The following is a 26090-nucleotide window of genomic DNA, read 5'->3' as shown; positions in this document are numbered from 1 at the left end:
ATGGCGAGTCTCTGCGCAGGCGCAGAGTGCAGGAGGGGGGGAAGGAGAGGGGGTGGGGAGGCCCCTGAGAATTAACCCCTTGACGCCCGCCTGCTGTCCCCAGCGGAGCCTCAGCGAGGGACCTGGCAGCAGCCCCCGCTGCCGGTTACTGAGGTGAATGCAGGACTCTTCCCAGGAGAGCGCTCTGCGACAAGGTAGATTGTCCACACAGGGAATCCTTCCGTTATGTATCTTTATAAGACACCCCCGGCCCCTTTTTCCCCACCCCCCGCATGGCTTGCAAAGATTCACAGGTGTGCTTCCATTCTAACTTTCTTCCTGTGCTTTTTTACCTGCCCTTCCCCGCCACGTGAAGTGCCCAGGAGTGCCCTGCCGGCGCTGGCGGACCCTCTGCCTGGGCTGGGGACTCCGTGCCCGGGAGGGCTGCCAGGGTCTCGCCATCGTGAGCCGGTCCCGGAGCCGCGCTGTCAGAGCCGCTGTCCTACCTGCTGGATGCGACCTTGGGGTTGCCGGGAGGCTGCGTCAGCCTCTGCTTGGCGATGGAGGAAGCGCTGGGGGACTATGGCTAAGAAGTCGCCTTGCCCTGCAGCTAGGGTCAGGGTGAGGAGGGGGTGAGGATGGGAGGGGACCCCAGGCAGGGCGAGATGTTCCTGCATCCTCGGAACCAGCTTGGGAAATGAGGAGAGCAGTGTGACAGGTGACTTGGGTTAAGAGGTCCCAGAACAGGCCTGAAGTGAGGGCTGGGGCCGGGAAGAGGTCCTCCTAGCCCTGTATTGTAGATGCCACAATTTGTTTATCTATTTTTTGGATAAGATTTATTTTTATTGGAAAGGCAGATTTACAGACAGAAGGAGAAATAGAAAGATCTTCCATCCACTGGTTCATTCCCCAAGTGACTTAGCTGATCTGAAGCCAGGAGCCAGGAGCTTCTTCTGGGTCTCCCACGTGGGTGCTGGTCCTAAGGTCCCTAGGCTTTGCGCTGTGACTGCTTTCCCAGGCTGCTAGCAGGGAGCTGGATGGGAAGCAGAGCCGCTGGGACACACTGGCATCCATGTGGGATCCCGCCTGTACGAGGCTAGGATTTAGTCACTGGGCCGCCACTCCAGGCCCAAGATGTTTGTCTGTTCAGCAGTTGACAGTCATTTGGAGTGTTTGTGTTTTTTTTTTTTTTAACTTCATGAACATTCATCTACAAATTTTTCAAGAATGTAAGCTTTTTTCCCTCTGGTAGTGGGTATGTGTTTAACATTTTACAAAACTGCCACACTGCTTACTTTCTGGTGGCAGGCAGTTCTACATTCCCACTGGCGGAGTGTGAAAGTTTCATTTGCTCCGTACTCAGCAGCTCACCACCAACCTCCCAGTGGCATCCGTTTGCATCTATTCCTCATGAGCAGCGGATTGAGCATTTTCTGTTTGCTTCTATGCCATGTGTAGATTCTACAGGGAAATGTTTGTGTAAAAAAAAAAAAAACAACTTCTGCCTGTGTGAACACAAACCTGTTATCGGACACATGCTTTGCAAATAGGCTGTGTTTTTCTTTTTTGATGAATTACATTCTGATGAATTACTCTCAGGTTCTCAGGATTTTTTTTTTAAAAGACCATGCTTTCACTGTCATGTATGCACAGTTTGTGGCCAGTCTAAGTTAGCAAGAGATACTATTTTTTTCTTCTTCTTCTAGAGATTACTTAGTGCTTTAGGTCTTACGTTAAGTCTGTAATCCATCTTGAGTTTATGGAAATGGACCCTGAGGTTTGGGGCAGAGTTCAGTTGTGTGTTTCTGTGTGTTGTGGTTGGTATGCCAAGGCTCATGTGTGGGAAGCTTGGTCCTTGTGTGACACTTGTGTTAAGAAATGGTGTCTTTCGGAAGTGTGACCTCCTGGGAGATTACAAGATGGGTGCAGCCAGGCACACACTCTTTGGACTTTTTCATCGTTCAAAACATGGAGCTCAAGGAGTCTCCTTTTGGAATAGATGCCACTCTGAGGTGTCTTGTGATTGATAACGGGCAATGACAGCACGGATCGGTCTTGGGCCCTGAGTTTCCTTCCGACCTCTGGCTGTGTGCCAGTCGCCCAGACCGGGTGAGCCTGTGTCTGCTTCTCTTTACTTTTCCTTTGCTCTGAGGGGCTCTAGGCTAACAGCACCCTGTCAGGAAAGCAGCTTTGTCGTAAAGCTTGAACTTCGCACTGTGAAACCTCTGAGCTTGCCTTAGTTTTGGCTGTTCTAGTTTGAATGTATTTCCATATGAATTTTCAACTTGCCAGTTTCTGACAAAAAGCTAGCTGAGGTTTTGGTTGACCCTGGAATGGATCTATAGTGCAAATTGAGGCAGAATTGGTGTCTTAGCAACACTGAGCACTTTGATCTATGCACACCATATGTGTTTCCATTGATTGAGATCTTTCAGCACCATTTTCTAGTTCTTTCCAGCATTTTGCATATCTTTTCATGACTTTGGGCAGATTTATTCTGCAGTATTTTATTTTTGGTGTTTTGGTAGTTTACAGCACACTCCTTCCTTTTGGTATGTTTGAATTACATGGATACACCTTATCTGAGTGGCTCTTCTAACCTCTCTCCCTCTTCCCCAAACTTCGGTACTGCACAGTTCCCTGCTTAATTAACACAAGTTTCTTTCCCCTGCCATTGTGGTCTAACGCCCTTTCCCATCAGCAATTTTCAGATGAAAACTTGGGAAATTCACACTTCTAACCACTTATTCTCTGGCTCTCATCTCTTCTGTCTGCTTTCTGCTTCTGCCTTAGATGCAGATTATAGAGAGAAGCAGAGACAAAGATCTTCTGTCTGCTGGTTCACTCCCCAAGTGGCCTCAACGGCTGGAGCTGAGCCAATCTGAACTCAGGAGCCAGGAGTTTTTTCCAAGTTTCCCATGTGGGTGCAGGGGCCCAAGCTTTGGGCATTCTCTATTGTTCTCGCAGGCATAAGCGGAGAGCTAGAAGCGAAGTGTAGTAGCTGGAACAGAAAGCCGCGGCCTTAAGGGATCCCAGTGCTCCCAAGGGAGGATTTAGCCACTGAGCCATCATCCGGGGCCTTTCACTACTATTTAATACACTCCTAGGTTCTAGACTGGGCATACGAAACTCCCCACAACTGAATTCACTCAACCCATTCCCTGTCGCCTCGGGGACCCTGGTCTCCTTCCCAAGTTGGTGATCTAGCCTGGATTTTTCTGCACAGGGCTCTGTCTCCCATGGGGGACACATCGGGCTGGCCTGGCTCTCCACATTCCTTGCCTCTGGACAAGGCTCACCTACAGCAGCGAACTGCACAGGGAAATGCTGACCACCGCCTGGCACTGCATGGCAGTATGGTCTTACACCTCATCTGGAGTTCGCCCTCCTGGGCCAGGATTCCTAGGCTCCTCTGGGATCTTGCACAGCCGGCAGGCAGGGAGTGTGATGAAGTTTTCCGCCTCCTAATGAGAAACTTTGGATTTTACTTTTTAATTCTCTTGTATACCCATCTGAGTGTAATATAGATTTATATGTAATATGCATCTGATTTATATAGACATAAACGTAAAGATAAATACAGACATAAAGAAACATGCATACATATGAACGTAAACAAACATAAAACAAATATACATAAACGTGAATGTAATTAAGGGTACTTCCCCTTTCAATCCTCAAGTTTGACTGCTTGGGCAGCAAGGCTGTACTGCCACTGAGTTGCAGTCCTCCAGGCTTCCTAGAGGGGAGCGTTTGAATCCGCCCTTTCCCCCCAACTTCCGGCATTGCAGCGGAAGCGGTCCTTCCCCGAGGTCGGCCGTAGTCAGCGGAGCGCAGGGTGAGTGGGGCAGTCCTTTCCCAAGCATCCCCTGGCGGTCTCAGCCTTGCTCCCCGGTCTTTGCTCGCCGCCCTCTACCTGCCTCTGCCGTGGCCGGAGCGTGCAGCCGTGCAGGCGTCCTTCCCGGCTCGCTGTCTTCCCCTGCCCCGTGTGCTCTCCTTTGGTGTGTGTGAACGGCAGCAGGGTGAGGTGCAGCCGAGGCACCTCAGTGCTCTTCCCAGGGCAGGGCGAGAGCCTTCATCACTGAGAACACTTCTGCTTACAGCTCGGCTAGGTGGTCATGAAGGCTTCCCGTTATTGGCCGTCTCTCTCCATTTTTAAGTGACAGAATGGCAAGGACCGGGTCTTATTCATCATCGAGTACATGGGTGCAACAGCAGGAGCTGAGCTGGTTAGGAGCCTGGCGCTTCTTCCTGGTCTCCCAACTGGGTGCAGGGTTGCAAGGACTGCAGGCTCCCCCTGGGACAGGAACCGATGACCTATGGATTACTGGTGCTGCAGGCAGTGGGTGACTTCCCTCCGGCCCCCACTCAGTAAATATTAAAAAAGCTTGTCAAAGGCACAGGCCCTCTTGGAAGGGCTGCTTTGATTTTGTGGTTACTGCACATGTGACAGGATGAACTCCAGTCCTGCCATCCAGCTTCAGAACAGCCCATATGACACCAGTTAAAATTCCTGAATTTATGCTACATAGAGCTATTAGTATAGAACATACTGTGGGTTGGCATGGTGGCTCAATTGGCTAGTCTGTCTGAAAGCGCTAGTATCTCATATGGGCTCTGGTTCTTTTCCCCGCTGGTCCACTTCACGTCCCAGCTTCCTGCTTGTGTCCTGGGAAAGTAGTAGAGAATGGCCCAAAGCCTTGGAACCCTGCAGCCACATGGGAGACGTGGAAGAAGCTCCTGGCTCCTGGCTTTAGCTCAGTCTCGGCTCTGGCCACTGCAGCCATTTGGGGGATTGAACTAGTGGGTGAAGACTTCTGTCTCTCCTCTGAACATCTGACTTTCCAATAAAAATAAATCTTTTAAAACAAAGATATTTGAATGAACACAGTTGCATCGGATACTGTGTTTTCTGTTGTGAGTAAGCAAGCAGCCTTAATCTGTCATATCACGTTATGATGTGTTCCAGTCAGCTGGGGCTGCAGCAGGCAGGGTTGCGCAGGAGTGTCTCAGAGGTTTGCTTTGTGCTGCTTGTTCTCTCACACCTAGAGCCAGTGAATTGCCTGTCCCCTGGGATCGCCTGGCACCTCAGCAGGCTCCAGAACGCCTCCCACAACTGAAACCCAAATCCAGACCTCTGGCCCAAAGCGTGGATTCTTTCTTGTGCTGACAAGGTGGCTTTCTCACTTTGGCATCCTCAGGAGGAAGTGGGCACTCAGCCCTGAAACATGGGGAATCCTCTCCTCAGATCTTTCTCTGGACTGAGAGGAAAATCGGGATTCCTGCTTTCTTTGACTGGCCCCTCCCTGGCAAATTGATCCAGTAATCCCTGTGTGAGAACCCATGTTTTGGATATAGAGTTCACCCTTTCCTTGCCCCGTGTCATTCACTGGATTCCTATGCTGGGCCAACTTCCTTTAAAATGTAGGTTTAATTGTCAAGGATGGTGAGATCAGACCACTGAAAAGGTGGTTTGTTACCGTTTCCCATACCAGGAGGCCTAGGGAGTGAGGGGAAAGTGGGCAGTTAGCTGTGTTGTGGTTTCCAAGTGAAGGGATGGTTGAGAAGGGGTAAGGAGGTTTAGGATGGGTTAGTTTGACTCACTTGCTTTGGCTGTGAAGTGTAGGGCTTGTCCCTGACTGTTTCGTGTCTGGTCCTGGGCGTAAGGGTCTGATGGAGGAGGTGGGTAGGGGTGTGGGTTCTGGATTGGTTGGTTTGCACAGGAATGGCACACTTACCCTTGAACTGTTCACTGTCTCCAGGAACTGGCTAGCTCTGGATGGCACAGCCCCTCTGGTGTCCTTGAGGTCTCAGAGGTCACAAAATCAGAATGAAAACACACCAAGCAGCCCTACTCAGATGCTTATGTGGCTTCCAGGAGTTAATATGTTAACTCCTTTTTTTAGGAGCAGAAATGGAAGCTCAGAGATTCCCTCTCCCTAGGATGACTGAAGTCACACAGTAAGAGGCTGTCCTCGGATTCTAAACTAGGTCCCCAGATTCCAGAGCTGGACCCCTTGTCCAATCACCCCTTTAAAAAAAAAAATTAATGATTTACTTCTTGGGCTTGGCATGATAGTGTAGCAGCTAAAGTGCTTGCCTTGAACATGCCAGGATCCCATATGGGCGCTGGTTCTAATTCCAGCAGCCCCACTTCCCATCCAGCTCCCTGCTGTGGCCTGGGAAAGCAGTCCAGGACGGCCCAAAGTTTTGAAACCCTGCACCGGCGTGGGAGATCCAGAAGAGGCTCTTGGTTCCTGGCTTTGGATTAGCTCAGCTCTAGCCTTTGCGGACACTTGGGGAGTGAATCATTGGATGGAAGATCTTCCTCTGTCTCTCCTCCTCTCTGTATGTCTGCCTTTCCAATAGAAATAAATAAATCTTAAAAGAAAAAAAAAAGATTTACTTCTTATGTTTATTGGAGAAGCAGATTTACAGAGAGAAAGAGAAAGATCTTTCATTCACAGGTTCACTCCTTAAGTGGCTGGCTGCAATGGCTATAGCTGAGCTGATCCGAAGCCAGGAGCCAGGAGCTTCTTCTGGGTCTCCCACGTGGGTACAGGGTTCCAAGGCTTTGGGTCATTCTCTGTTGCTCTTCCAGGCTACTAGCAGGGAGCTTGGGATGGGATGTGGAGCAGGTGGGATATGAACCAATGCCTATATGGGATGCTGGCAAGTGCAAGGCGAGGATCTACCCACTGAGTCATTGCAGTGGACCCTGGTGCACTTTTTAAAAATTTTATTTGTTTTTATTCAAACTCAGATATACAGAGAGGAGGACAGGCAGAGAGGAAGATCTTCTGTCTGATGATTCACTCCCCAAGTGAACTGCAATGGCCGATGCTATGCCGATCCGAAGCCAGGAGCCAGGAACTTCTTCCAGGTCTCCCACACACGAGTGCAGAGTCCTAAGGCTTTGGACCATCCTCAGCTGTTTTCCCAGGCCACAAGCAGGGAGCTGGATGGGAAGTGGAGCTGCCAGGATTAGAACTGGTGCCCATATGGGATCCTAGTGTGTTTAAGGCGAGGACTTTAGCTGCTAGCCCACAGCACCAGGCCCCCTACTTTCAATGTGCTGGATCCCCTCTGTGGTAGGGAAAGTTCTAAGGGGACATTTTTACTATGTATTTGATGATATTGATCACTGCCTCCTTGAAATTCTTGTTTTACTGCGGTGACACTGTTTTTTTTTTTTTTTTTTTTTTTTTAAATCAGTGTCATGTACCCTGTGCTCTGCAAGGCTTAAGTGATGAAATTACAGTAGATTGGTGAACCTTGTAGTCTAATCATGGACAGGACAAGCATTAATCAGAATAATAATCCCCCTAAAATTTCTGACAAAGATAAATATTCTGACAAAGTGAGAAAAATGCTCTTGGGGGAAGTGAGTGTGTTGTGGTTCAGTCGGTTAAGCTGCTGATTCACCCAGTCTATGATAACAAAGGCGAATGCTTTAGAACTGGGAAACGTTGGGCTCTTCTGGTGAGCATGCTAGCATGCTAGTGTCCAAGCTAGGGCCTAGGAAGCATTATGGGACTCTCAGGAAGCTCAGATTCCTTATCTGTGAAATGGGATGCTAGCCACCTCAACGTGTAATTGTCCAGACCCAGGCAAATACATGGTCCAGTAGGTTAAGCCTTTGCCTGTGGCTTGAACCAACACCCCAGATAGGTGCTGATTTAAGGCCTAGCCTCTCCATTTCTGATCCAGCTCCCTACAAATCAATATCCCTGGGAAAATAGCAAAAAGTGATCCAAATCCTTGGGCCCCTCCACCCATGTGAGAAGCCTGGAAGAAGCTCCATGCTGCCAGCAGGTCTTGATTTTGAACCAGTGCAGCTCTAGCTGTTAGGGCCATTCGGCGAATGAACCAGCGGGTGAAAGATAATTTCCTCTGTCTCTTTGTAACTGCCTTTCAAATCAATCAATCAATCAATCAATCAATCCTGTAAGAAAATAGTATTTGCCAAGTGCCTGGCTCACAGTAGGGATTTAGTATGACTTCCCTTCTTTGGGGAATCCTTGTTACCTAGCTTGGGTCTGTGACTGACTGGCTGTGCATCTCATTTGGACATAGCCTCATTTTGCAAGTGAACATGATTATGATTGTTCTTAATCGAGTTGTTAGGAATATTCTATAATATTTAAATATCTAGCTACTACTTAATGAGATCATAGTTGTTATTCTGACACATCATAATACATTCAGTGTTTTTCCAGCTTTCTGTGAGCACCATTTACTATCTCAAATGTTTTGTAACATCAGTACTAAAAGATTAATTTTGACCATGCTAATTTTTATTTTTATTTTTATTATTATTTTTTTTATTGGAAAGGCGGATATACAGAGAGGAGAGACAGAGAGGAAGATCTTCCATCCGATGATTTACTCCCCAAGTGAGCGCAACGGCCGATACTATGCCGATCCAAAGCCAGGAGCCTCTTCTGGGTCTCCCACGCGGGTGCAGGGTCCCAAAGCTTTGGGCTGTCCTCGACTGCCTTCCCGGGCCACAGGCAGGGAGCTGGAAGGGAAGCGGGGCTGCCGGGATTAGAACCGGCGCCCATATGGGATCCCGGGGCGTGCAAGGTGAGGACCTTAACCACTGCGCCACCGCGCCAGGCCCAACCATGCTAATTTTAAAGGTTTATTTTTATTTGGAAGGCAGAGAGAGAGAGCAAGAGCCAAAGAGAGCAATCTTCCATCTGCTGGTTCATTTCCCAAATGTGGCCATGGCTCCAATGGCTGGAGCTGGGGTGGTCTAAGGCCAGAAGCCAGGATCATCTTCCTGGTCTTCCACATGGGTACAGGGAAACCAAGACATGGATCCTCCTCCTCCATCCTTTCCCAGGCCACAAGCAGGGAGCTGCACGGGAAGTGGAGTAGTGGGGACACTACCAGTGCCCACAGGTGAAAGCTTAGCCTGCTATACCACGGAACTACTATACCACGGAAACAGCCCTCATGTTAATATTTTCTATTTCACATCCTGAAAATACCCTGAATCATGTATAAATCTGTATGCAGTCAGTTTTCTTTGGTGTCACTTTTTCTGGCAATTGACCTTCTAAAATCTGTATTTAAATTCCAAGCACTTGCATTGTGTAACCTGAGCCCTGACCCCCTCAGGCACACCCTGAAGAGTTGAAATTCCAGTGGAAGCAATTGCTGGGACAACAGCCTCTATTTCCTGCCTGCCTCCACTGGGCAGCCTTCTCAGACTCTGGACCCACAATGTCGGGTGAGGCCACAATTGTGGCCTGCCATGCTCCAAAAGAACTAGATGGATTTAGAATTGTGAAGGTGGAAGAAGAGAAATATGTTTGGGAGCAGGACTTTGGTGTTCAAGGAAACTGCTGGAGCCAGGATACCTTCCGCCAGCACTTCAGGCAGTTTGCTTACTCCGACTCCACAGGGCCCCGGGAGGCTCTGGGCCGGCTCCGCGAGCTCTGCCAGCGCTGGCTGAGGCCCGAGGTGCACACCAAGGAGCAGATCCTGGAGCTGCTGGTGCTGGAGCAGTTCCTGGCCATCCTGCCGGAGGAGCTGCAGAGCTGGGTGCACGAGCGTCAGCCGGCCAGTGGAGAGGAGGCCGTGACCCTGCTGGAGGAGCTGGAGAAAGAACTGGATGAGCCGAGGCAGCAGGTGAGAAGTAGGCTTCTTTGTTGGTTGAGATGCTGAGGGTCAGTAATTTGGCTCTCAGGATTCTGTGCAAGTTGGGTCTCTAGGGCTTTTGTTCCTGCTATTTTCTAACCATCTAAATGAATTTCTCATTGCTTCTGTTCCTGCTTTGTTACTCTAGGGGTTTTCCTCTTGTGTATCCTCAGAATCACAGTGCTCGTACTTGATTACTCCTAGGATGCAGCTTGTGGCCAGGAAATGGCCTGGAAGGAAGTGATATCCCTGGGAGCACTGAAGCCTCTGGGTAGCCCACAGCAGGCCCTGGACAGCGGGGAGCCCCAGGCTGGCCGATCCAGAGGTGAGGAGCCCAAGCTGTCTGGGCTTGCGGGTGGAGGGGAGGGCTACCATCTGGGCCATGGTTCTCCAGGACAGATACTTAATGGCGGACACCCAGGGATGGTCCCGAACCTAGAAATATTCCTCCATTTGTTCTGCCACAAATCTGAAATTCTAGAGTATCATTAAGAATTAAGCTATTTAATAGAATTGTCTACCAATATCCATAATATTCAAAGACCAATATTCACCTTTTTTTTAAAAAAAGATTTTTTATTGGAAAGGTAGAGTTGCAGAGAGAAGGAGAAATAAAGATATTCTGTCCACTGATTTACTCTCCAAGCGGCTGCAGTGGCTGAAGCTGATCTGAAGCCAGGAGCCAGGAGCTTCTTCCAGGTCTCCCATGTGGGTCAGGGTCCCAAGGCTTTGAACCATTCCCTACTGCTCTCTCAGGCCACAAGGAGGGAGCTGGATGGGAATCTGGAGAGCATCTGGGATACAAACCGGTGCCCTTATGGGATCCCGGGGTGTCGCTGTCCTGCAGCGACGGACTTGGTGCATGGAGCCGATAATAACACGCGTGGACCCTGACTGATGGTTAAAGCCGAAGTTTATTAGGGGCATCAGACTTTATACACTGAGAGTCGGTACTGTTTCCCTCTCTTGATTGGAATTCCTTTTGTTTTGTATATTACACCAGGTGTTCTCATTTACATGCTGTTTATACCAAAGGTAGCCATTTGGTTATTGTCATGCAAATACTGTCCAATGAACTGCAAACCTGTGCTCGCTGGCCTTCCAGGCTCACAATGTCCTCCTACGGGGGGGGGGGGGGGGGGGGGGGCCACATACAAGGCGAGGATTTGAGCCACTAGGCCATGGCACCGGGTCTGATATTCTACTTTTTAATTTTTTGTGACCTATGAGGCAGGGTAGCTCCTAAGATGGAGAAGGATATTGTAGCAGTAACAGCAACTAAAGGAGAACTTAAACAGTGAAAGTTTAATATTAAGAATCATAAACTATGACATGGAATTTACTACTCAGTGGTATATCAAAAAGCCAAAGCATTATTTTGTATAGATCCAAGGAGTGTCTAGAGTGAAGGGAAAACAACTAAGAAAGGAACATGGCTGCAAACCTTGCCATCCCTGGCCAAGGCTGCGATCCAGGTCTTGTTGGAAAGGGCGTAGCCACGGCCACCGACTACCGACTGGTGGTGTACACTGAAGGACTGAGGGGCTGAACTCACCGAGGAGCCACTCTCCAGGGAGATGGGAGCCCCCATGGAGAGGGGAGGCGGCCTCGAGCTTGCCGTGACACCAGTGGTGGAGATGGAGTCTCGGAAGCCCCCCAGGGTATACACTGCTGGATTTCTCAGGTGCTGTGAGAACCAGTGGGAGGAGCATGGCATACGCAAGGTGAGGACTTTAGCCACTAGGCTACTGAACCAGGCCTATAAGTACATTTTCATTTGGTTTATTTCTGTCTGCTACAACAATTTCCTTTGTTTTAGCCCGAATAAATGACACTGCATTTTCTATTCATATTTTTAGATGATGAGATGGTGGCTGACAAAGTGTTGCCAGCACAACGAGAAACTGTTGAATGTGTAGCATCAGCAGCTGTGACATCTTTAGGAAGACTTCCTGGGGAAACTTCAGGGCAGATTGGAGAGGAAGTTTTGGGAAATGCTGCGAGGAGCAAGATGAGTTTATTCACCTCCCAGGAACAAAAATTCAGCCTGGAAACTTTCTATCAGAAAATCCCCACGGAGCAGAGCATCACTGAGAGTAAGAAGAGTAAAGGGAATCTCGGTCTGAACTCAGACAGACACCCGAGAACTCACACTGGGGAGAAGCTCTATGCATGCTTTGAATGTGGGAAAGCCTTTGGCCAGAGCTCAAAGCTGATCAGACATCAGAGAATTCATACTGGAGAGAGACCTTATGCATGTAAAGAATGTGGCAAAGCCTTCAGTTTGAGCTCAGATCTTGTTAGACATCAAAGAATCCACAGTGGTGAAAAACCCTATAAATGTTGTGAGTGTGGAAGAGCTTTCAGGGGCAGCTCAGAGCTCGTTCGGCACCGGAGAATTCACACGGGAGAGAAACCTTATGAATGTAGTGAATGTGGAAGAGCTTTCAGCCGGAACTCGGCTCTTATTCAGCATAAGAAGATTCACACTGGGGACAAAGGCTATGAGTGTTTTGAATGTGGTAAGGCTTTCGGTAGGAGCTCTATCCTTATTGAACATCAGCGAATTCACACTGGAGAAAAACCTTACGAATGTAATGAATGTGGCAAATGCTTCAATCAGAGCTCGGCTCTCACGCAACACCAGAGAATCCACACTGGGGAGAAGCCTTATGAATGCACTGAGTGCATGAAAACATTCAGGCATAGGTCAGGCCTTATGCAGCATCAAAGAACACACACCCGAGTTTAAGCCTCTGGGTCAGAGTTGTGTCATGGTGAAATGCAGAGTTCATGGTGAGGCTGAGACTGCACAGAAGACAGGATTTTCCTGAGAGTGGGATTTCTATCTCCAGCCAGGTCAGTATTATAGGAAAAGAAACACAAAGAGATACTTGGGACTGTCGAATGGAAGAAAAGAATTGTTTTTAGATGTATTTAATTGAAAGTCAGGGTGATGGAGACCATGAAATTGTGCTTCTGCTGGTTCACTCCCCAGATGACTGCAACAGCTAGGGCTGGGCCAGGCCAAAGCCAGGAGCCTGGAACTCTATCCTAGTGTCCCCTACGGGTGGCAGGGGGTCTAGCACTTGGGCCGTCTTTCACTGCTTTTCCAGGGGCACTAACTGAAAGCTGGAATTGGAAGCAGAGCAGCTTGGAACTCAGACTGACCCTTTGCTCCAAATGATGTCAAAAGTGGCGGCTTAACTCATGGTACCACAGTGCTAACCCCAACGGAAGAGAATTTCCACCCAGGTCTTTTTTTCTAAAGAATGGTAGGTGTTTCCTGGAAATGTCCAGCCCATTTCTGGATGATTCTCATCATTATTCCTTTGACTCCTCTCCCTACCCCGATATATCTGCCAACCTGTACCTTCCCAGTGAGTCTAAGAATGCTGCAGATTCTGAAGGAACTCTCACAGGAGGAATCCTGATGGGGTTACTCAACTCCCTAAAAGTTGTCAGGCTGTAAAATGTTGAATTATACCTCAGATCAGTTTAATAGTACCTGACGGAGATTAATAATATGAAGGATGGTGGCTCATTATGCCCTCTTGCCACTTGTCTCCTAGCCCTGAGCTGTCTACTGAGATCAATACAGGTCTGTTTATTTGTTGAGCACCTGACATGTGCTAGCCATTTGACAGACACAGTAAGGGCTCATGGGGTGTGTGTGTGTGTGTGTATACACGTATATTATATATACATACTGTTAATTGCAGTAGAGGATGATGTATTTTTTGGTTAGATAAATCGGCCTTCTGTTCAAGTATGTGGCAGGGTACCTAATTGATCCGCCAGGCAGTGAAGACTTCTTGGATGAAATGACCGATCAGTTGATAGCTAAAAGGTAGAAGTTGGCCAGGTCAGGAGCAGTGGAGAGGCAGATTATGGCACAATAGCACAGGGATAAGAGAGGACCTTGTGGCCTCTCTTTATCAGGATTGCTTTCCTTTGCAGTGTGAATTACTTGTCATATACCTGGGCTCAGAGGCTAGCACGTTGTTTTCTCCCTTCCTACCAAGTTGGGAACATCACCCCACATCTCAAGTGATCTGTAAGACCTTGAAGTACTCAGAATTAGTGTGGAGAAAAACTAATAGTTACACCATATGCAAACAGATACATGTGCACACCAAGGAGAGAATATGTTGGAGGACACAGAGACAGTGGGGACTGTAATGTTTTGTCCCAGGTTCCTGTGCTCCAGGCAATGGGACACTTACCAAAATAGTGATGGGAGGGATCCCTTCTAGGCCCGTGATTCCCCATTCCGTCCCTGGCCTTTCCAGACTTGCAGGCCCTACGCAACTTCAGGGAAATAAATATTGGTTGACTTATCCCCAGATTCCTCAAAACTACTCTCCTGATTTTTATTTTGGCAGTTTTAATTAACCCACAATTGCTGAAGGCAATTAATACCTAAGATTCCTGAAGACTTGGTGATCATATCTATTGTGAGTAAATGGGGAGGCGAGATGGGGAGGGAAAGACTGTGTCCAAAGGTTGTGTGATTGAGATCATCATACCAGTCACCTAATGTCCTGTGGGTGTCATTCAGATGACTTAGTGTTTTAGACATTGTTTTTTCCCTAGACTGTGTATTAATTATAACTGTTGCTAGTAGTGCAGAAGATATGTCACCTTACAGTTGCATTACCCATAGAAATGTTAATATTTTAGAGTACTTTATCAGTGTTTCTTTTTCCCCTCAAACCTAATATTTTTGGTAAAATTCTAAGTAATTTTTATTAACTAGTTTTACATTTATACTTTGAGTTTACACTTTAGTAATATAATGTAATACAAAATGTATTGTAATAAAATTTGAGTTTTGTTTTGCTTTAAAATTTTTCATTCAGGATCAGGGGGCATAATAAGATGAGTGGGGGATGGAAAGGGATTGTGGGAAGAAGTCAGATAATTGATGTTCAGTTTCTTTTCCCTGGGCCAGAAAGCACCAGGAAATACTTAACAGCCAGTCTCTAGGGCTGCAGGTCACCCAGTGGGCACCTGCGGTTGAGTTGAAAAACCATGGGAATGACCAAGGATACTCTGCATACATACATGGCCTATCCCATCCGGAGCTAGGATTCCCTGTGCTACTTTTGGTGGAAGTGGTGGTGTGTGTGGGGGAACCCTCAGGTATGACCTTGGAATCCTCAGCACAAGCTGCTGGGGAGGGTCGAGAGCGCCCTCTTCCTTAGTTGTTCCTTAACAGAAATGTGAGCTTCTCAGACAGTATTAGCTGCAGGGCTGACATGAGAAGTAGGGAAATATTAAGCACTTTACCTAAATTGCACATTTATTTTTCAATCTTCCTAATATAAAAGATATTTTAAAGTCTGCATATCTGGTTGATGCAGACAATGCTTTGCCCCAGGAATGTTCCTCTATACAAAGAGAAACATGTCAGCCCAGAGCAGAAGGGAAATGCATGAATCACTTCCAGGGAAGGTAGTAAAGGGAAAAGCAACTTCCTTGACATTCACCTTATCTGAGTGCCCCCTGCGTTTTATGAGAACAGAACCCTGAAGCTCTGACTGTACATCACCTACTTTAGCGCCTTTAAAGCAAGGTCTAGAAGTGACTTGCTTATGACCGCAGAATTCATGGAAAAGAACTAACAGTCCAAAGTCACCACTTGCACGTTATCGCACTTGTAAGTCTACAGGCAAGCAACTTCACTTTGTCCAGGGATTCCTAACTGATGGCCATCTCTGTGGGTTGTTTTCCCCAGTTGACTAAACGTTCTAAAATCTCTAGCTGGAGCATGACAAGGCTTCAAACTATTTTTTAACATTTAAAAAAAATTTTTAAAATAATTATTTTAATATACAGTTCCATAGGAACTTGGGAGTCCATCTTTTTCTAAAGACTTATTTTTAAAAATTTTAATGGGAAAGTCAGATATACAGAGAGGAAAGACAGAGGAAGATTCTGTGATGATTCACTCCTTAAGTGGCCACAATGGCCAGAGCTGAGCTGATCTAAAGCCAGGAGCCAGGAACCTCTCCGGGTTTCCCACACGGATGCAGAGTCCCAAGACCTTGGGCATCCCTGACTGCTTTCCGAGGCCACAAGCAGGGAGCTGGATGGGAAACAGGGCCCCAGGATACAAACCAGCACCATGGGATACCAGAGCCTGCAAGGCAAGGACTTTAACTGCTATGCTACCGCACCGGACCCAAGACCTCAAACTATTTTAAAATTATGGCAATGCACAGTCAAAGTAGACCCAAGCATGCAAGAGGCTTGCTTTACAGGCAGTTTTTTTTTTTTTTTTTTTTTTTTAAAGATTTATTTATTTTATTGGAAAGGCAGATATACAGAGAGGAAGAGAGAGAGGAAGATATTCTGTCTGTCTGGTGATTCACTCCCCAAGTGGCTGCAATGGCTGGCGCTGTGCCAATCCGAAGCCAGGAACCAGGAACTTCTTTCCAGGTCTCCCACATGGGTGCAGGGTCCCAAGGCTCTGGGTCGTCCTTGCCTGCTTTCCCAGGCCGCAAGCAGGGAGCTGGATGGGCAGTGAAGCGGCCGAGATTAGAACCAGTGCCCATAAGGGATCCTGGTGTTTTCAAGGCGAGGACCTTAACCATTATGCTATTGCGCTGGGCCCTCTCCCATAACTTTTTAAATAGCATGTATACAGACCCAGCACAGTAGCCTAAAGTCCTTGTACGCACCAAGATCCCATGTTCGATGGTTCTAATCCCAGTGGCACCCCTTCCCATTCAGCTCTCTGCTTGTGGCCTAGGAAAGCAGTTGAGGACAGCCCAAGACCTTGGGGCCCTGTGCCCATGTGGGATACCCAAAAGAGGCTTTGGGCTTTGGATTGGCTCAGCTCCGACCATTGCGGGGCCACTGGGGAGTGAATCATTGGATGGAAGATCTTCCTCTGTCTCTTCTCCTCTCTGTGTATCTTACTTTGCAATAAAAATAAATATTAAAAAAAATAGCATGTATGCTGTGGCCTGCCTAGTCTGTCATGTTGCTTTACTAATGATGAAACCGAGGATCATACTTAAGTTAGCTAATGAACTGAGGTATAGGAGGGACAGAGGTTATGGAAAATAAGTGCTCTGTGTAATATTTTCTCAGCTATCCTGGGCTTTAATTCACTTTTCCCTGTAATGATAAGAGTACTGTGTGTGTGTAAGTAGTGGACAAAACTGGAAAATACAGAAAAGCACAAGAAATTGCCTGAAACTTCACACTCAGACATAATCAGCGTAGCACTACGGGATCATACATTTCCAGTATTTTTAATAAGTATTTTACACAATATATTGTACATACTTTTAATATATTTAGCAATATACCATGAAGGCTTCATTTAATATTAACATTAGTTTTACAGCTGTTAAAGACTGTACATTGATGATGGTTTCTGTAGTGTACATTTCCAGGTAGATTTCAAAGTCAAAATCAACGCTTGCTTAAGGCTTCTGGTACTGACTTGCACATATAGTACGGATTTCCACATCAGCAGCAGCACTGAATTCCAATTTCCCTGAATCTTAGAAGTTCCAGCTTCTGTAACTCTGCTCTAACGTATGGTTTAGCCACCTAGTGTCCATTGGTGCTTATCCTTTTGTATGCATCTATTGAAATGCCCGTTTTTCCACTGGGATGTTTCCCTCACAGGGTGACAGTGTAGAGAACTGGCTCCTCGGGAGGGTTCTGCCTTGCCTGGCTCAAAGTCTGAGCTCATCACCATCTATCATATAGCTACAGATCTTTACCTATGTAATCTTTAGCCTTCATTATTTTTGCAAAATATGGGCTGCAGTGAGAAGGCACATATACATACAAAGCCTGAGCAAGTACCTATTACATTGCTTATACACACTGTTCTTTGTATGGAGTAATTTCTCTTAGGCAACATACCAATTCCTAATGTCTTTTCAGGTTATTTGGACCATTCTCTGTGGATAAGGAATAAGCTCTTACTATATACTTTAGCACATTTACTATCTTTCCCAAATGATTTTACCCTCTTTTTCCAGCCTTCCTCCAAATTTGGGCAGTTAGCCCTCCTGCTGTTTACAAAGGTCAGCACCTACCTTCCCATGTGTGCCCCAATATAAGCATTACTTCTCTTTGCTGCTGTTTATCCTCGTGGAAATCCCTTTTCTATTCTCAAGATTCTACACAGACTTCTTTGCTTAAGGTGTGTTATTCTTCCATCTTATTAGGTTTTCTGCATGGCAACTTTCTGGATCATCTGTGAAACTTTCTCTATTGCACACCACATATTAGCCCACTTTTCCTACTGGGCCCCTCAGGAAAGGGGAAGTCTTCACTGGCCAGGACTGCTGCTTTGAATACTTAGCAATGTCTTTAACAAAGTTTGCAAAGGTTTCTGTGAAAAACTGTTACCAAACAGACAAAACTGAACCTGTGCAAGGTGCCTGCACAGTAAGTCACAGACCCTGAAACAAACGCAGTGGGAGCTTCACAGCCTTGGGGACGGGGGGATCTGTCAGTAGCTCTGTAGGGTCGTTTCTGGGATATACTCCATGAGCCTCTTCAAGCTGGGCTCTTTCCACCACTATACTGACAGACGTTCTAGCTTAGCTCACATGTGAACCCACCTATTAGCCCTTTTCTGGGGTCACATCAGTCATGACAGAGCTCCCCACTATCTTGGGGTCCAAGGGACCTAGGTGCTATGAGCAGAGAGTTCTCCTTTGCTTCTTATCTTGCAATAGGCAGTGCTTGGGAGACTCTGGCTGCACTGGTCCTTCTAAAGCTATGAGGCCTCTTCAAAACATACAGTACACACGTCCTACAGTTTGTTCATGCTTTTTGCGGCTTCCCTTACCGGGGTCATTCGCTCTGGTCTGCCTGTGGCCAACTCTTCCTCATATTGCAGGTGTTCGACCCCATCTCTTTGTGTGAGGCTGATACAGTCACATAGTGTGGACTGGACAATGTCACTGCCTCTGCCTATCAGCTGTAGAGGTGACATCTTATGTTGCATTGTGACCCCCTGGCACAAAAAAGTACAAAAAAACTTGGATAAATTAATTTATGGCTTTTCTTTTCCTACTTACTTCTGACCCATCATAGACATACATCATTGATGTAACCACTCAGTTTTCTTACTGTTCTTCCTGGCCAGTACAATTTTTTTGGACTCGTGAGACAAAAAGTCCCTCACACTGTCTACCCCAGCCCTCAGGCCTGACTGACAGATGCAGTGGCACTGGCTGGATTGCTATACCCTCTTCGTGACATTCTCAAAGAAAATGAGGTTTCACTTACACTTCTCCTTTTGAGATTTCCTGAGTATTCCCAATGGTAAACAAAACAAACCTGGAAGGAATTATTCTCCTGCCTTACTAGTCATAGGAAAAGTTTTCAAGGGACAATTTGTACTAGCATTGGGAAGAGCTGCATAAAGCTGTTAGATGACCCCATATAATAACCTAGTAACTGACACCCTTTATGGGGTCTTATTCCAAAGTAAACCCTTCTAACAAAGACAACACTCTGACCTCAGTAGTTGCAATATTCACTGTATTCACAAGTCTACAGTGTGGACTCTCTGGTGGCGCATAAGGACGGATCTGTGCCTGAACGCCTTTCCACATTCATTACATATGTATGCTTCATCCCCAGAGTGGATTCTCTGATGCTGAACCAGGGCTGAGCTCCTTCTGAAGGTTTTGCCACATTCATTACACTGATAGGGCTCCTCTCCACTATGAATTCTCTGATGTCTAATGAGGTTTGAGCTCAAACTGAAGGCTTTCCCACATTCATTACATTCATAGGGTTTCTCTCCACTGTGGATTCTCTGGTGGGTAATCAGCTCAGAGCTCTGCCTGAAAGCTTTTCCACACTCATTGCATTCATAGGGTCTCTCTCCTGTATGAATGCGCTGGTGTCTAATAAGCTTTGAGCTCTGGCTAAATGTTTTCCCACACTCGTTACACTCGTAAGGCTTCTCACCAGTGTGAATTCTTTGATGTATAATAAGATATGAACTTTGACTGAATGCTTTGCCACATTCGTTACACTTACAAGCTTTCTCACCAGTGTGAATCTTCCGGTGTCTAATGAGGGCTGAGCTCTGGTTGAAGGCTTTCCCACATTCACTACACTCATACGCTTTCTCACCACTATGAATTCTCTGGTGAATAATGAGATATGACCTCAAGCTGAAGGCCTTGCCACACTGGTTACATTTGTAAGGCTTTTCTCCAGTGTGGATTCTCTGATGCTGTGTCAGAGAGGAATGCTGCTTGAAGCTGTGCCCACATGTATCACACCTGTAAGGTCGCTCTTCTATGGGAACTTTCTGACATGTCAGAGAGTTTGTACTGAGAATCACACATCTTTGGGGGTCATCAAGATGGTCTATCTTTACTGGAGATTTGTTTGTGAAGAACATTGCACTAAAACTGCCCCCTTGGGAAGGGGATCTTCTCGATTTTTCTCCTAACGTGCGTCCCTGCTGCCATTCTAAACTGTTTTCATGCTCACAGATTCCTTCAAACGAAGGTCCCAGAGGAGATGCCCGTGATTTCTCTCCTGAAATGTCCTCTTCCATTGCTGTCTTGTTCTCACAATCTGAAATGAAAAACAGCAAAAAGAAAAAAAAGGAACAGTGTTTCTTCAGTTTATCTTGGTATTCAGTTTATGGGTCAAAATGGAAGCGTGTAGCTACAAGCTCTCACTGTGCACTGGTGTCTCTTCAGCTGGTCAGAGTGGAGTGCCTGCACCTTCCCAGTGCTGAGCCTGCATCCACTCTGAGGATTCCTTTGAGATTTCAACTCGTCAATTAACCACAATTCTTTTCCTATTATTTTTAACTTCTTGCTGGAGTTCTATTCACCACAGTAAGTTCAAGTCTCTCTCATTTTTCTTTTTAAAGATTTATTTTTATTAGAAAGTCAGATATACAGAGAGGAAGATCCTCCATCTGCTGATTCACTCCCCAAGCAGCTGCAAGCCAGAGCTGAGCTGATCTGAAGCCAGGAGCCCGAAGCCTCTTCTGGGTGTCACACGTGGGCACAGGGTTCCAAGGCCTTGGGCCGTCCTTGACTGCCTTCCCAGGCCACTACCAAGAAGCTGGATGGGAAGTGGGGCCATCAGGACCAGAAGTGGCACCCATATGGGATTCTGGCGTGTCAAGGTGGTGACTCAAGTCACTAGGCTACTGCACCGGGCCCAGTCTCATTTTAACATCAAGCTCCTTGCTTACATGTCTCTCTCAAGAAACCTTGTCCATTCCTTTCATAGTAAAACATCTGGAAGGGTTTCTGTATACTCATCCCCATTTCACCACCTGCTTTCTGCCCAATTCCTAACTCTCTCCCTTCCCCCCAAGCAGCTTCCTCCGGTGCTCCTCCCATCAGGATCATCCACTTCCCTGCTGTAGTGTCTAGGTATTGTATGACTCAGCTGGCCTTTCTGTAGCACCTTCCTTCTTTTACTCCCGTTAGGAGACAGGTTCTTTTACTCCTGTTAGCCTAATTTCTGTGGTTGTTCCTTCTTAGGCTCTAAGGTTAGTCACTCAAACACTAGTGTTTCTCCTGGGCTCTCATGAATCTTCACTCTAAAAATTCTGTCCACCAGGCTTCAACTACTGCTTACACTGTGAGCTGTATCTTCCCAGATCGCTAATCATGTCATGCTCTAGAGTCAAATCCAACTGCTAGCTGGGCGTTTGACTCGTGACAGGCACCAGAGTGGCCCGAACTAGACACACCAGCGGAGTATTTGTTCTTCCTTATATTTTATTGTTTGCAGGAATAGCACCCCACTAATAACCACGCTGTTCAAGACTGAAACTTGAGTATCATCCTCCTGTCCTCTCCCTTGTATCCTAGTACAATGAACATGAGTCAGCTTTGATTTTCTTTACCTTCTACAGTAACACTGATTGACCCACTTAAGCTACTTGGATCATAACAAGTCTCTAAAAGGCCTCTACTCTTGCCTTCCTCAAATCCACCTGCTACTCTGTAGACAAGTTCTGAACCACAAGCCCAATCATGTCACTCTTGTGCAAAACCCTTCAACTGTATGCCACTGTACTTAAGAAACTGTACAAGTCCACTGGCATGACATACACTTGTGTCCCATATGTTAATTCATTTTTTGCTACTCCTCTTGTATCAATTCTTTAGTCACGTCAAACTGAGTCCCTACAATTTCCAGAATGGGTTGCATTCTGTGGCCTTTGCTTAGGATAATCCTTTTCTAATCTACTTACCTGGCTTTCTCCCACTCATATTTTTGATTGTTAGCTGAGAAGTTTCTTCTTCTTGGATATATCCCTTTAACCTCTAGTAAGAGTTGGCTAGTGCTGTTTATGTGTTGCCATAGCACCCAATGCTTACTTTCATTTAGTAATTTACTAACACATTGCATTGGTCTTTCATTTTTCCACCAGCCACCTAGATCTGAAAGCTCCCCGGAGGTAGAGATCCAGTGCCTACAACAGCACTGGACATGTACGAATACCCCGCAGTTCTAAACGCATAGAATAAGCAAATGCAGGACAGGAAGACTGACAGAAGGAGGGCTGACTGCAGTTCCACAAAGATGCAGAGCACAAAGCCACTGTGGAGGGCACCTCTGCTTAGACACCATGCAGGTGGCGTTCCCAGGTGGCACACGCAAGTCATTCTGCATCGTGACAACCAGGGGCCCAGTGCTGTGTTCCCAGAGGAGTGTCTGTTCCTCACCACGCTTGGGGGAAAGGCAAGGGTTCCACGAGTGCAGCTGCTGCTTCAAGGGTTGGCACTGGATGTTTGATGATTCCTGGGATGTTACAAGGCATGTCATGTCCTTCCATGGCACTGCTGGTCCCTGTGGATTAGCTGAGACCTGAAATCAGTAAAATACAATTAGCTGTGTGAGAAAACCCCTAAGGAAGGGCTTACTAAAGCAGGCTACCTGGAAGGGTGGGGGGGCGGTGGCAGGTGTGACCCTGTCTGGCTCAGGTTCAGTGAAGACATACAAAATCGCATCCTGTTGTTACGATATCACATGGTCCAGGTTTTAAACTCCTTTTCCTTTCTCTGTACCTACCTGCTGCCCTGGTTCATCAAACTCCCTTTCCAGCTCCTCCAGCAGGGTCACGGCCTCCTCTCCACTGGCCGGCTGACGCTCGTGCACCCAGCTCTGCAGCTCCTCCGGCAGGATGGCCAGGAACTGCTCCAGCACCAGCAGCTCCAGGATCTGCTCCTTGGTGTGCACCTCGGGCCTCAGCCAGCGCTGGCAGAGCTCGCGGAGCCGGCCCAGAGCCTCCCGGGGCCCTGTGGACTCATGATAGGAAAACCTTCGGAACTGCTGGCGGAAGGTGTCTTGGCAGGACTGAGTGCTCCTACTGGGTTTACATTTCTGGCCCCAGGGGAGGGTGTCTTCTACTTTCACTAGTATCAGTCCTTGGTCGTGTAGATCTTGGGATATCACAGCTGAAACTGCTCTGGATTCCATATCCATTCTGGGCTGAACCAACGCAGCCAAAAAGCCAAAACTGGGTTCTAAACTTCAGCAAGTTTCTTTGCGTAATCTCTTCTCTCCTGAAGAATATGAAAATGCTGTTAACTATGGCAAGGAGAAAAAACCAAGAATTTGTAATAGTAAAGATCAGGCACTTCAGGAACATATGAAAAGGGAACAAGTTTGAGACTATAAATAAAACTGCCCCCATATGACAAAACCCCAAACCATTCACTTCATTGTTTTTCATTATGTAGTATTCCTGGCACTAACCTAAGAAATTGCTTTACAAAGCACTATTAAAATTAATCCTTTTCAATACTTCCAGTCTTAGGGCACCAGGGAGGTAGGGGGCATTACCCTTGCCAGGATCTTATGCTGGCCTTAATAAGTAGGTTTAACACTAACATAAAGACTTGACACTCATACTTGCAACAGTAACAGTATCTAGGGAGAATGTAACAGCTACTTCCTAAGTGGAACTGATAATGTGGACTTTCATTAAAGGTAGTAAATAAAACCTTATGAATTTAAGTAACCATGCTACGGAGTGTTTGCTATTGGATCACATTCGGTATTCGCTGAATCTCTTCCTCAGTGAGGCGCTTCCAGCGGGCTCCGTCTGAACTGTTCACGGTTCCAACAGTTTGTACTCTTTAGTGAGGAATTAACCACTGAGGATCTGAACATGTTTACTGCCAGGGACACAACAGCCCAAAAGGGCAACCTCAGTGCTCGAAAAAGCCTAGGATATGCAGGGAAGAAATTATTTTAGAAACAAAATCTGGTGGTGGGTAGCGAACTGTTTCCTGTATCAACAGACAAGGTCTGATCTGGGGGCGGGGACAACTCGAGTGCGCGTCCTTGAGTTGGACAGGATGGTAACATGGCATCCCAAACCTAAACTTGGGAGATTCAATTCCTAGGCTGCCGGCTCGGCCGCGCTAAGGAGACCTGATGACCTGTTCTTCCATGGCGGTTAAACCAGGGACCTGGCAGACTCGTGGGGCGGGGTCGGCGGCTTTGCCTGGCGAGCCGGGGCGGCACGGCTGCCCTCCGCGCCCCCAGCCGCGGGACCCCAGCACGAGCCGCCCCCGCAGCGGCGTCGCTCCGTCCCCCGGCCGCCTGCAGGGCCCGGCGCCCACCCCGTCCCCCCTCCGCCTCAGGGCCCGCGTCCCTCACCGCCAAGCCCAGCAGCGGCCTGGACGCCAGCCGCCCACCCCGAGCGCCGAGCCACAAAGACCGGAAGTGCGCGCCTGGTGCTTCCGCCCGTACGCCCCGTCCGCACCGCCCCCTGCTCCCGGGCAGCCAATCAGCGCTCGGTCTTCCTGGTCCCTCAGCCTGGCCGGGTGGCTGCCTGCTGCCCACTTCCCGCTCTCCGGGACTTGGGGTTTGGAAGTCGGGGCGCTGTTAGTGGGCGGCCGGGAGGCCTGGGGAGGACGGCCCCCGCTCGGAAGGCGCGGTCGCGGGGCCTCGCAGCCTCTCATCGTGGTCTTCTGACGCTTCTCCCATCGTCTTGAGTAGGGCGGTATTCCCGATCCGTTCTAGAAAGTACGCCGGTGTTCCAGCAAATCTGGTAGTTTTGTAGGAGCTCCGAGAACCGTAAATGCCTTGCTGAGCGGGTTACACAACAGAAAGCACTCGGGTCACTCCTGTCTGTGTGTCGTCCTGAGTCTCACGGCTGTCCCTGTGACCAGACCCTCCCAAGTCCCCAGGGTTGAGGAGGCTCTGGGGTCCCAGGCAGGGTCTCCCCGGGTTTCCCCGGAGCTCAGATGGGGTGAAGTCACTGCTTATAATTTTTAGGCTGTTCATGAGGTGAACAGTAGTGCCTCATGTTTTACCGTCCTGAGCTTGAGATTAAGATAGTTCCTCCTCGCGTTGGTTGGCTGTTTAAAATGCTTCTTCAGCAAAAATGGCTTTTCCCTTTTTTAGAAACAGAAGTTGTATATTAATGTGTGTGTGTGTGTTTACTTAACAAGGATTTCAACTGTTATATTTTCTCATTTATTTAAAAAAAAAGTTAGCACATAGGCTAATAAGGTAATACATTTATAGAAAAAAATGCTGCTTTCTTTGGCGCCCGTGCTGAGGCCCGTAAGCTGCACCTGCGCCTCTGGCATCCTGGTGGCTCCACCGCCAACGCAGCTTTCTGCCCAGGTGCCTGGGAAAGCAGTGGGAGACGGCCCGAGTGCCCGGGGCCTGCCACCCCGTGACACACTTGGATGCACTTTCTTTTCCCTGCCTTCTATAGCCATATAGTAAGTCAGTGGATGGAAGATGCCCCCGTCACTCTTTTTGAATAAATGTATCTTAAAACAAACAAACGAGGCCTGGTGAGATAGCCTAATGGTTAAGGTCCTGGCCTTGAACATGCCGGGATCCCATATGGGCGCCAGTTCTGATCCCGGCAGCTCCGCTTCCCATCCAGCTCCCTGCTTGTGGCCTGGGAAAGCAGTCGAGGACGGCCCAAGGCCTTGGGACTCTGAAAGTTATTTTTATTGCAAAGTCAGATATACAGAGAGAGGAGGAGTGACCGCAACGGCCAGTGCTGCACCGATCCGAAGCCAGGAGTCAGAAACCTCCTCCAAGTCTTCTACCCGGGTGCAGGGTCCAGAGGCCCTGTGCCATCTTTGACTGTTTTCCCAGGCTACAAGCAGAGAGTTGGACGGGAAGTGGAGCTGCCAGAATTAGAACTGTAGCCCAAATGGGATCCTGGCACGTTCAAGGCGAAGAATTTAGCTGCTATGCCACTGTGCTGGGCCCAATAAAACCATTTTTAAAAGTAAATGGAAAAGGGCCCAGGGATGCCATATGGGGGCCAATTCATGTCCTGGCTGCTCCTAGTGCATGGGGCTCACAGACCCGGCACCCACCATGCAGGTGGGCCCAAGGGCTTTGATTTCTTAACAAACCATAACTAATAGCATCATCCTTGCCATCTTTACCTTGACACTATTTGGCAAGTGCCTAGACTGCTTTCATGTAACTGAGGTTGGTTC

At 47.7% G+C, this 26090-nt stretch overlaps 2 protein-coding genes across 4 annotated transcripts in view; one reads left to right on the top strand and one right to left on the bottom strand.

Annotated features, from left to right (window-relative positions):
- The window catches only part of ZSCAN30 (zinc finger and SCAN domain containing 30), a 54411-nt gene extending 39934 nt beyond the window's left edge, over window positions 1-14477 (top strand). The window contains exons 1-4 of one of the 3 annotated variants that reach the window (XM_040984886.1): window positions 89-194; window positions 9106-9618; window positions 9832-9952; window positions 11487-14477. In XM_040984886.1, the coding sequence (XP_040840820.1) occupies window positions 9211-9618; window positions 9832-9952; window positions 11487-12379 (1422 nt within the window). In that variant the 5' untranslated portion in view covers window positions 89-194; window positions 9106-9210 and the 3' untranslated portion in view covers window positions 12380-14477. Of the gene's footprint in view, window positions 1-88; window positions 195-3780; window positions 3818-9105; window positions 9619-9831; window positions 9953-11486 lie in introns of those variants that run through there. The other 2 variants (XM_040984885.1, XM_040984884.1) reach the window with 2 other exon arrangements.
- Window positions 14478-18161: 3684 nt separating this feature from the next.
- ZNF397 (zinc finger protein 397) lies at window positions 18162-24325 on the bottom strand. Its single transcript, XM_040984888.1, has 4 exons — window positions 24274-24325; window positions 22678-23171; window positions 22332-22473; window positions 18162-20208 (listed from the first exon to the last, which is right to left on the bottom strand). The coding sequence occupies exons 2-4, from the start codon at window positions 23089-23091 to the stop codon at window positions 19157-19159; spliced, it is 1608 nt and encodes a 535-aa protein (XP_040840822.1). The 5' UTR covers window positions 23092-23171; window positions 24274-24325; the 3' UTR covers window positions 18162-19156.
- Between the last annotated feature and the right edge of the window lie 1765 nt (window positions 24326-26090).

Source organism: Ochotona curzoniae, unplaced genomic scaffold, assembly GCF_017591425.1.
Source record: "Ochotona curzoniae isolate NIBS_2020 unplaced genomic scaffold, NIBS_Ocur_1.0 contig_43, whole genome shotgun sequence".
NCBI classification, from domain to species: domain Eukaryota; kingdom Metazoa; phylum Chordata; class Mammalia; order Lagomorpha; family Ochotonidae; genus Ochotona; species Ochotona curzoniae.
The sequence above is the reverse complement of the archived record's forward strand: the minus strand, read 5'-3'. Positions and strand labels throughout refer to the sequence as shown.